Below are 11486 nucleotides of genomic sequence, written 5' to 3'. Positions count from 1 at the left end.
ACATTTAGACTTAGGTATGCTAAATTTGTTTATTTAATTCCATTACAGTCTGCAGGAGCTTCTAGACATCTCTGAAAAGCACAGGAAAGCTTTATTAAGCATAAGTCAGACATTTGTTTTAAAGTTTGGAAACAGAAGTTGTCAGTCAAAATTAATGTAAGAGCTAGTTCCTTCTTAAACATAACATACAAATACAGAACTTGGATACTTGTTAAATACATTTTATTATAAAATACATTTTATTATACAACACAAAACAAGCGTGCAAGCAAAATAAGATGGTTCTTTGCTTGCTTTCTGTCATTTAGAAGTCCTAAGATAAATGGGCAACTTGATATTTAAAGCAGTATCTTGTTTGCTAAGTGTTGCCCCCAGTTCTTAGCTTAGCATGAGCCTGACCAGCTGGACCAGATACTGAGAGCCTGAATGTGTCTGTCCAGTTCCCTCTCTGCTAGCCTCAATTTTCTTTAATGCTTTAAAGCATTTAAAGGCAAATGTCAGCTGTTTTTCTTTCCCATCTGTCTTCTGTAGGGTGAAAGGAGGACTTGTTGATAGGGAATATTACTTTCTAATTTACTTTTCATGTGTGTTTTAGTTAGCAGCTTCCTCCCAGACAAAATGTCCTTAAAAGCCTTTCCTAGGACTGTCTCAAGTGTTGCATTGTCCTTAAGATCAATTGATTGATGCCCCACTCTTGGGGATGTGCATCATAACAAGAGTTACATGTGCAACCCCTCTGTTCACCTCGTCCGCACACTGTTTGCTTTCTGTGGCATCACACAGTGGTTCTGGATACCTGGTTAAAATAGGTAATAAATCTAAATCAAAATTGTCCTGCTCTAACATGCTTATGGGATCAACCTGTTCTCCATCCCTACATACACCTTTTATGGACAGATGGATGTCACAGAGGCTGAAATGCCTGTTGCAAATTTAAGTTGTCATGTTAAACTGTTTCAGTATGATTCTTGTGATTTACAGGACAGAGATGAGTGCACTGAATCTCCAAGCATTTGTGGTGAGAGGATAAAATGCCTCAATACTCCAGGTAAGTTACATTCTCTGATAATTAAAGAATGAGGATAATTAGATCTTCAGGAACAGGCCAAAGAAATAGATAAGGACTCAGGCTTGTATGTCAGTGAGTAGTGACATGCACAGCTTGCTGGAATCAAAGGAGTTAAAAAATACTAATCTGTAATTTGATAGCGGTTCTTGTGGACAGTGGGGTATTTAGGACATTAATATCCTTTGCAAGCATTGGATGGTCTCTTCTGCCTTATTTTCCTTGGGGTTTATATGCTTTGTTTTTAATTTTCTCTTATGACCTTCCTTCTTGTTTATGCTGATGCGAATAGGGCCCAAATCAAAGATATTATTCCTATTTGGAGAAAAATAGTTGTCATTTTCCTTCTGGTGCACTGGGGTAGATACCTGATTTGATCTAATGAAGACTCTTATAAGACCTCCCTCCATTAATCTTTTTCTCCTTAGCAATAATATTGTCAAATACTGAGTAAAGATCAACAGTTTTTATTATTTGGGGACACTTTAGGGGAGTTTTTCAGACATTTAAGAACAAATCTGTCTGGTGTTTTGCACTGCAGGCTTCATTATTTCATTACATTCTCATGGCAGTCAGACACAAAAGAGCAAAATTAATAGACATACTGAGCAAATTTTAGCCAGGTACTAATTTGGTCTTTATACTGGTCTAATTTTTGGTCATCCAGAAAACTTTGAAAGGAACTCCGGTCAAATAGAGCATTTTCACCAGTTGTGACCTGTACCTGACGTCTCTCAGTCAAATAACCCAGGAAGGGCTTTGTTAGATGCTATGTTTCTCTTCCTCTAGGCTTTTAGACTTGTAAGAAGGTGTGGCCTCTTTGAGGGGCAAGGGCTGTTTTCAGCTGATTGTGAGTTATTTTGTGCCTTTTTTACCCAGTCACTGGTGGAGAAAAATGTGGAAGCCTAGGAAAGGATTCCTTTGTCCTTACTTCCTGTGGACAGGAGCTGTGTTGGTTTGGATGGTGTTACTACAAACTCTGCAGTAAACTGGAAATGACTTGAGGAAGAGAGCCCTTAGCCTTGTGTAGTAAATGCTGCTCACAAGGTACCATCAGTCTTAAAAAAGAAGAGGGAAGACATTTTTGGAGAGTGTTGGAGGTGGACAGTTGGAGGCAAGACAGTTTAGAGCACAAAATTTGAGTCAGAGCATTGGAAAGGTGTAAGGCTTTGTCTCGTCTTTAATGAGACATTGGGTTTGCTCCCATTTGTGTTTTGTTGGATGGAAGCCCACAAGGCCTCAGCCCTAGGAAAGGAGAGCCACCAATGTGGTAGCAATTTGGTGTTGCTCTAGTCTGTGGCTTGGGAGAGGGAAGGCTGTAATGAATTTATTCAGTGGGTTCTGTGGAGGGGAACCAGACCAAAAAAGGGTCTGTACAACTGCAGGAGGAACGTAAGTGAGGGCAGAACACTGCCAAGAAACAGATGGGTAGTGATGGTGTGTCAGACCACAGAAAGGCAGTAGCAATGTATTTGGAAGGAAAGGAATCTTCCCTCTCTTCCTCGTCTCCCAGTTTTAATGGTGGTGTGTAGATATGTGAAAGCAAGTTATTACCCATCACCTGCACAAGAATTAGTGTCCTGTCAACGTTGTTTCCATCTGTCATGGAAGAGAGAATGTTCCTGTTATTTTTTGTTAGAGGTGACTTTCAGCCTGTCCGTTCGTGGTAGCTCATGATCTTACACAAGTGTGATTAACGTGGCAAAAGAAAGGCTGAAACAGAATGTCTGTTTTGGGTGAAGGAGGGAAGAAGGGGATGTGATGTGACATAGGGATGGGATGTGACATACGAGTTCCAGATGTTGAATGTGGTTTCTCAAGCTGCACGCAAAGGTTGTTGCATCTGTAGCAACTCTTGTTCAATGTGCAGTGTGAGGGGAGACAGAGCAAATAACAGTAAAGAATCATGTAACTAGGAGCCTCTCTTTCTTCACTCTTCCACTTTCCTCTACATCATACCTTCTTCCGCTGCTGCTTTTTTCACTTCTATGTGGGATGAGAATTGTTGATTTATTTGATTAAAGGCTAGTCCTTAAGTCATTGGTCATTCGATAACAGGGGTATGTAATCAGTGAAAATAGAGTTTGGTGCACCATTTCCTTCTTAGACAGCCGTGGGAGAGTAGTCAGATTGTTTATCCAAAAAATAGAATCAGCCAAAGGCACTCTGCCTGGAATGCCATGCAAAATAAAGAGGACTTACTGTAGAGCTCACTGTGGGATGCAGGGAAAAGAGGAATGAAAACCTTGAGAGATAGTTCTGATTTGTAATGAACCATATTGATATGTGATGATCCAAATTTGACACAGAGTGTTTAAAAAGAGAAGGAGTCCCATGCTTAATCTGCCCAAATGTAACCTTTGCATCAGGCAGTTGTGAGTAGTAGCAGCACAAAAATACACGCATAGCTTACTGTAACTGCCTTGCAATTACCTGGCCTCTGTGAATGGCAGGGGCTGGGGAATGTGCTGCAGAAAGACTCAATTTCACAAAGCCAGGTTGAGCGCAGCTGGACTGCTCACTGTGAAACCAGGTGCAGCAGTGCTCAGAGGAAGGAGCCAGGAAGAGGTGGCAGAGGTTGTAAAATGATAAAGAGCAGTAGGAAGCAGTCCCAGCATGCTGCTGTGCTGGTTTCTGATGTTTGGCTGTCATTTGCTGCTGGACCTCTTCTTGGCAAAGGGTAGGGTGCTGCTCTTGCAGCTGTGGCCACAGCAAGGAGCAGTCTGGGTGCTGCTTTGAAGTCACCTATTTGAAGTAAACCCAGGGGGAACACCTGCTACAGTTCTACCTAATAAAAGACTAGGCAGTAAATTAGTGCATATAGCCATCACAAGTATTTGTGAAACATGATACTGGTAAACACTCAAATATACACTAAAATATTTGTGAGAAACAAGTAGCATAAAAAGTGTTCCTAGGCACTACTGAAGATTTTCGGTGCCATGTGAACCAGCTGTATGTGTGTACTTAGTTAATCCAGAATTTCTCAGTGATGGTGGAGCTACTGATATGAGAAGCAGAAGTGGTTAAGAAATGTCATGTGAATAAATACATCATGGTTAAAACTGATTTCAAAGGGAAAGATTGTCTGGGACTTTTTTCTATACTCCCTCTATAATGTTTTTAGTGTAAAAAAATGTAGTCTTATTTATTTGGCTTTTGTTTCTCATAAGAAAACAAAACACTTCCAGAGAGGAACAAAGTGTTAAGTTTCTCTTGACTTTTTTCAAATGGAAAAAATCTTAATGTTCTGTAGTGAACTCTTGATAAAACAGTACCTGATCTTAGAAGGAATATTCTCACATCATAAATTGTACAGTCCTATATATTTGTGTTAGTGGAGAATCATCACTTAAGTGAATGAATCATCACTTAAGTGAAATAGACAAAGTGATATGAGGGTGAATATATGAAGCCTGTATAAATTAACACAGTGTCTGGTGTTCCTCTGCTGAATAATGCAGTATCAGAAGTGAATTCTAGCCAACATCCTGACCTCCCCTGTGGGCCAGGTTCATGTGTACTTGAAGTTTGCAGCAAGTGTGGTGAGCTTTTCTGTCTACATCAGCAGTTAGCATAGCCAGCCCCACCCTGGGCTAGCAGGGGAGAATCCATTGTTGGGATCCATGCAAATACTGGTAGTCCCAGTCTTAGAGCAAATCCCAGCCAAGGTACAAGAAGTTTCCACCTAAAGAATAATGCAAGTGTATGACATAGGATCCAGATACTAAAGGATATTTAAGATCTATTAGTAAGATGATTATTGAGTTTTGATCACGGTGGTAAAAAAGCATAAATGACTGCATTAGCAATTAAGTTTTGAGGCACAAGCTGCAGGTGGTTATTTAGGATGCCTCAGATCTTGTGTGTTGATTCAGATCCTGAAATCTCCATGTACGAAGGTTTTGGGTTCTCGTTGCTCCAGGTGGAAGCACTGGCAGCTGGTGGTGCTCTTGGAAAATTGCCACAGAAAATTACAGGCTGCTTTTAAAACCTGGTTTTTTGGTGTGCATTCTTTGATCCACTGAGGTCATGGCATACCATTTAACAGCATGACATTGCTTTATGTCAAACAAAGTAATTTCAAGCAGCACATGTATATTCTCCTCACTGTTTGCAGCAATGCTTTGCTTTAGCTTGATCACAACCACTGATGTGCTGTGTCTTAAGGCAGTAGTTTTCCACTTTTTAAATGCATGGACTACTGCATAATGATTTTAAGCCTGCTGTTTACAGTTTTGGTTTTCCTATTTGTCCCTGTACAGGATTTTAAAAAACTGTATGTGGAGTGAATACCAGGGGTCCTTGTCCCTTGTGTTGCAAAGCGCTGCTTTAGCAATCACAGCAACGACATGCTACCCTGTAGCATGGCTGGGCAGGCAGCACACATTTCTCCCTGTGTAGGGGAGCTCTGCATTAGTTGAAAGGAGCTGCTTGGTGTACCAGTCACTGTGCCTTTTACATCAGAGAAGGAAGAGACTGTGTTTGGAGCAATATCATTATATCTGATACATTACAGATTTTGGTTAGAATTGGCCCTATGTAGCTTCTTTTTCACTCCAAACCATTGTGCTTGGCTTGAACAAGGTGAGTTATGTGTAATATTTCCTCTGTAATCAATCAAGATTCCTTTAATAGCATAAAGTGATCTAACATCATAACTATCTTCTGTTTTCTCATTTATGATCAGATATATATCAAAGATACTTGATATGTGAAGCTGTAGAGTTCTTATTTTTAGTATTTTAAAGGTATGACAATAAAAATAGTCCATTTCCTGTAAACAGGTGGTTTCCGGTGCCTTGGAATTGCTGAGAAGGATGCAGCTTTGGGAATGTGTGGAGAGGAATATTTCTTTAATAAGGAAATGCAGGAGTGCCAAGCATGTTTAAAGTGTGAAGATGGAATGGTGGCTGTGCCTTGTTCCACTGTCAGTGACACGATTTGCTCAGCAGCCAGTGAAAACAAGCTCTCAGAGTCTTGGGCTGCAAACATCGTTCTGCCCTCTGCAAAGTCTGGCGTCTCTCAGGTCTACTCTGGCTTGAACTTGAAGATAAAAGGAAAGCTCCCCTGTGATATCCTGTCCACTGAAGAGAGCAGCCTGGTATTCAGGCAACATGGTCTGTTGTGGACTGACCTAAATTTTGCAGTAAAGCACAACTGCAGGAACTTCTTGCAGCTTTCCTTAAAGCTTAATGGCAGCGAGGAAGACCATGAACTGAGTGGTGTTCGGATTGAGCAGCCAGAAGGAAAGTATTTCCAGAGCACTAGTTTAAGCAGTGCTGCTGAAGTGGAGCCCAGCCAAACTCTTTCTGTGTATTTGAGGAGCCCTAATCAATTCTGCAATCAAAGCAAAGACTTAAATATTTATGATCTTAATACCCCACTCAGTTTGTTTTGGTTGTCCCATGACACAGGTGCTGTGGCACTCAGTGCACAGATGTCAACAGCCATGCATTACCAAACCAACTATCGACCTACCTTTAAAATAATTTCTGTTTCTGACCCTTATATGCTAAGTTTATCTCATGATGGTAGAGCTATAAAGTTCACTGAAACTGGTGTTGTCAAATTTGTGTTTCATCAAGCATTGTATTCCATGGGTCATACATGTGTCCGAGAGGGCTTCTCCCTAATTTCTTACATCAATAGGAATGGTACCAACAGAGAATTAATGAATGTATTTAAATCTGGGGTAAATTACAGGGACACATCAATATCTGCTTCTGGGGCCACAAAGGTTGATGCTGGAGATCTGGTTAGCTTTGAGATACTTTCTCCTGCACAGTGTAATGTTCGGTATTTTGGAGATAGTTCTGGAATCAGTATGTTCAGCCTCATCTGGATCCCTTCAGCAGTTTCTAGTGCCATATCAGCTACAGTTTCTGTTACAGGTCTCCCTACTGGAGCAGTGAGAAACAAACTACTGGATTTCACCCAGGTCTCATCCAATGAGAAACAGATACAGCTGGTTTCTTCTGGACAGCTTGCTCAGAAGTATTTTATTTTTACTGAAAAGGGAGTTGCCAGCATTGCATTTAACTTAAAGCTAATCCATTCGTGCAATGTGCTCAAAGTGACTCTCAATCAGCTGACCATGGATCACATGCAACCCACAGCAGTTGCTCAGCAGATTGGAGGTCAGATGCCAGAGGGAAGCATATGGACCAGTGTGTCCCTCCGTGCATCTTTTGAAGTACATAATGGAACACTGGTATCAGTTTCTCTTGACTGTGTGCGTGGAAGGATCAACCAGATCACTCATGAACATGGAACCAGCATATCTATTTTATGGATTTCATCTTAATTTCTGCCCAGTGAAGTTAGCATGGAATTGGGGTTTCAATTGTATTTGGATTCTGCTTTGATTCTATACATATTTGACACTATACTGTGTTGACTTGAGCAGGTCATCCCACAAAATGCTCTCAATTTTAGGAATATTTAAATATAATCCTAACTGAATTATCACTATTTAAAGAAAACAAGAGCTTTCAAGTGAAGATTTTAATTCTGTTACCATCTTCAGGCAGGGGAATGTGGAATTCAGATCAAATTCCCTCATTTTAATTAAAAAAAATGTTTATTTCTGGACCACAAAAAATTGCAGCTGAGGGTAAATAGCATTTAGTACTGTAACTGAAAGCAGCACAGCCAAATAATTGAAACTTGCTTTAATTTTTTTCATGCAACAGGCTAATAAAAAGACTAAATGTACTTTCGGGCTAATTTGTCTACATCTTACAAAATGTTTTGCTTTCCATAAATTGAGAGAACATGCCTCAAATAGGTGATAATGTGGCAGCACTAGAGTATACATTCTTAATATTGTGGAAAGGGACTGGGTCAAAAATAGGATATTATTTTTACAACAAAAACAGTGGAACTAATGACTGCTCTAATTTCATTTGGAAGTAATCTGCATTTAAGGAATTTAGGAAGGCTTTTCTCTGTTTTTAGTTTTGCCAGTGAAAAGTTGCAGAATGAGAAGGAAGGAAGTCTCTTCTTACAAGGAAGAGTACATAGGCAAAAAGAAACAAGTATATTAAAAGAATCTCTTGAGAATTGGACTTCTGAAAATTAAGCAAATTTTTATTCCGTTACTTTTAAGCAGCAAAATATTTTTCTGATTTAAAACCCCCATTATTCACAAATCTGTTTATTTTGTCAGACAGGTACTTACATTTAAAAGGCTTTTTATTTTTGTCCAATCAATCAGTTAATTCAACAAAATGGTGTATTCATTGATGCTAATTTTTATCTTCTTCCAACTCTTCCATCAAACTAGTTCTTTCTTTTTCTAAACTATATAGACTGTTTTATCCCATTTTCTTCTTTCTCCTCTACAAATGCTTTTCCACTCTCCTTTCTCATTTCTTTTGTTAAGAGTAAAGGACAAGCCTTGTCACATCTCTTTCCAGCTTTCAGCATTCCTACAACAGGATACATGTTTGTGTCACAGATGTAACTACAGGAGGGGGATGTTACCAATGCACTTGCAGGCTGCCTTAAATTAACCCTACTGAAAAGAAATATTATGCACTATATTACTTTAATGTGTCTGCCTGAGTATGTATAGCTAAGATATATGTACATTGCTGTGTTTTAATCTGTTTTGGGGTTTGTTACACTGTTTTTGCTGTATAATGGCCTCCTATAATTTTCTGTAATAGAATGAACCCAAGTGCAAGACTTCTGTCTGGTCATTGGTTTAACTTGTGACATTATAACTGTGTCCTTAACATCTGAAGTTATCTTTCCATCATTGTTTTTTTCTTCAAGAATATGCTCAAGGGTTCAGGCTTTTGACAAACTGCTTTCCTACTCCAAATAGAGAACAGTAGTTGTTCTTGCTTTCAGCTGCAAAATCCAAGCAGCCTGTCAGAGGACCCCTCCCTGGGCTTTGTGTTGCAGCCAGTGTAAGTACACAAACCAGTAATCCTGGTGTCCCCAAAGTCTGTCAGTGACAGAGATCTCAGTGCCTGTGTGTAGCCAGCGTCTCATTTGTTCTTGCAAGGTCATAAGGAAGGATGGATTAAAACTGCTATTGAAGGTGTTCAACATTTGCACAATACAGTTATCATTACAGAGGTCATTTGTAGTGGTAGAGAAGGACTTCTGGAATGAAGAGCACCTGTATCTGTGTGCAGAAGAGCTATGTTACCTGGGAGCAGAGCAGTTTTTCTGGGAACTTCACTCTTGGAGCCTACTAAGACTGAACAAAGATGAAGTGGCAGAGGAGTAAAAGTTCTTCTGACATTCTGCTTTCTGTACAAGGGTGCATGTGATGTAGGAGAAGCTCTGCAGAGAGCACACCTGGGTATTTTTATGGTAAGAGTTGAGGGAGAGACAATGTTAGAGAAAGGTAGAAATTATAGGCTTATGTTTTTGTTTTAGAAAAAGTTAAGGAAGCCACTTCCTCACAAACAGAGCCCCTTATCCTTTGCTGGTTTGTGCTCTGCAGTTTTGTTGAAGGTTGTCACTCACCAGAATGACAGCTTAAGACTCATTCTAGATTTAAACCTGTGTAGCAGAGATCAGAGTCTGGTGTTTGAAATAATCTGGTACATCTTCAGCAAAGTGCAGATGTTACTTGAATATAGTAAACATTTGTCTATATGTGGCATATAGCAAATCTAATGGCATGGTTTGTCTGAGTATGCTTTATTTGAGTGGGATTGTGAGATTAGTGCAGTTAAACAGGGAAGAAAATGATGCTACAATCCTGTATTATGCATCTTGGTGGTACTTGTGTTTAAATGCACTGTTATTAAAGGATACAGAAGGTACAAGGAAGGTACAAGTGAACATTATTACAACTGAGAGAAGTTCCAGAGAATAAATTCTGCAATATAATAAAACTTCTTCAATATAGTAAAAGGGTTCTGTGGAGAGTGCCCATAATTTCTCTTAAATTCAGAGTAAGTTTTTAGATGCACAGTGGCAGAAACACAGTTTGTATCCATCTGGTCGTGATAATGCATCTAATAATGTTTTACTTATGTCATCTGAGATAAGGCACTCAGAGAGTGGAGATATGTATTATCTAATTATCTAATATGTATTATTAATTGCAGTTTGCAGCAAGATTAGCTTTATTTCAAGAAAGAGGAGGCTGATCATTGAGCCTCTTTTGAATCTCTCCCTTTCAAAAAAAGAAAAACCTGGATCTGTCATTGAGGGCACTCAGACCTTGGTTATAACAACAGGAATTTGAGTGAGTATGTTGGAATCAGTATAGAATTATGATAGCCTAATTAATGGCATAGTATATAGCCTTTGCATCTATGAAAATTATATATATTGCCTCATACCATGCAACATTAAGTGGTGCACTACGTCCTGAATAAGATAGAGTTCAAGAGGAATCGATGCACAATGAATGCTAATCTTATGGCACTTACCCCATTTGCTGTAATAAATTGCATGTTTTGTTGACAGGTATCTTATAAATTATATTTACAAATTTAGAACTTTTTTCCCCATTTTTTTTTCTATTAATAGTACAATATAGTACTATGAAGTACAGAATTCATTAAAAAGCTTTTATTTTGCATGTTTTGAGACTACATTCATGAATATGGTTAAAGTAGCTGGAGACAGGCTCTTCAGTCTTTTCTGTCAGAGAATGTTTCCAAAGGAAGGATTCACAAAGTAACAGAGTAAGTATGAGGATGGTAGATTCTACCTGTACAGAATTAGTTTAAGTTAAAACATTCAGGAAAGCAGGTGGTTATTTCACTGTGTTATGAAGATAATGGACAACTTCTTGTTATAGAAAACTTGACCATTACAGGAGGAAAATAATTTAGGTTGTATAGTGCTGCTTATACAAAAGAAAAAAAGATTTGGCTTACAAAACCTGCATAGATTTGTATTGGGAAACATTTTGGAAGTTCAAAGGTTTTACCTGAATATATTTATTACCTATGCAAATTTTTTATGCTTTCTGTCAAGTCAAAACTGGGCAGAATATGTGAAGTCTATTTTAATGTTGTGGATATTCCTCTGTTCTGTGGTCTCTGCAGATTGCAATACACTGTGAGAACTGTACTATTTTCTAGTGGTGCTTTTAAAAAATTTTTCTACTTTGAAATATTACCTTGTTTTAAAAATACTGTTTAGATACTTTCCTTTGTTAATATTACATTGTAATATGTTTTAAGAGAACTTCACTGAGATAAATAAAATTATAAAACTTCACTGATATTCTTGTTCTATTCTAAGGGAGACTAATGGTGCCTCTTGTGTTTTTTACTACTGACTCTCCTGGGGTCAGCATTTCACAGATGTGGTCTGAGTTAGTCACCTGTGCTTGCTGAAGTGGCACTAAACAGGAACAGTAACAGTGGACATTTCTAGAGATCTGCTTGCCTTCTGTTCCCATGGTTGAAACAGCAAGAAAGATGAAAATTGTCAT

At 38.8% G+C, this 11486-nt stretch overlaps 1 protein-coding gene across 1 annotated transcript in view; it reads left to right on the top strand.

The window, feature by feature from the left end:
* LOC115948209 overlaps window positions 1-11269 on the top strand; it is an 18189-nt gene extending 6920 nt beyond the window's left edge. Inside the window, exons 4-5 of the mRNA XM_031059303.1 lie at window positions 982-1048; window positions 5854-11269. Of these exons, the coding sequence (XP_030915163.1) occupies window positions 982-1048; window positions 5854-7373 (1587 nt within the window). The 3' untranslated portion in view covers window positions 7374-11269. The remainder of the gene's footprint in view (window positions 1-981; window positions 1049-5853) is intronic.
* The last annotated feature ends 217 nt before the right edge of the window (window positions 11270-11486 follow it).

This window comes from Geospiza fortis, unplaced genomic scaffold (genome assembly GCF_000277835.1).
Source record: "Geospiza fortis unplaced genomic scaffold, GeoFor_1.0 scaffold75, whole genome shotgun sequence".
In the NCBI taxonomy this organism is placed as follows: Eukaryota; Metazoa; Chordata; class Aves; order Passeriformes; family Thraupidae; genus Geospiza; species Geospiza fortis.
Note: the sequence above shows the minus strand (reverse complement) of the source record. Positions and strands in the feature narration are given on the sequence as shown.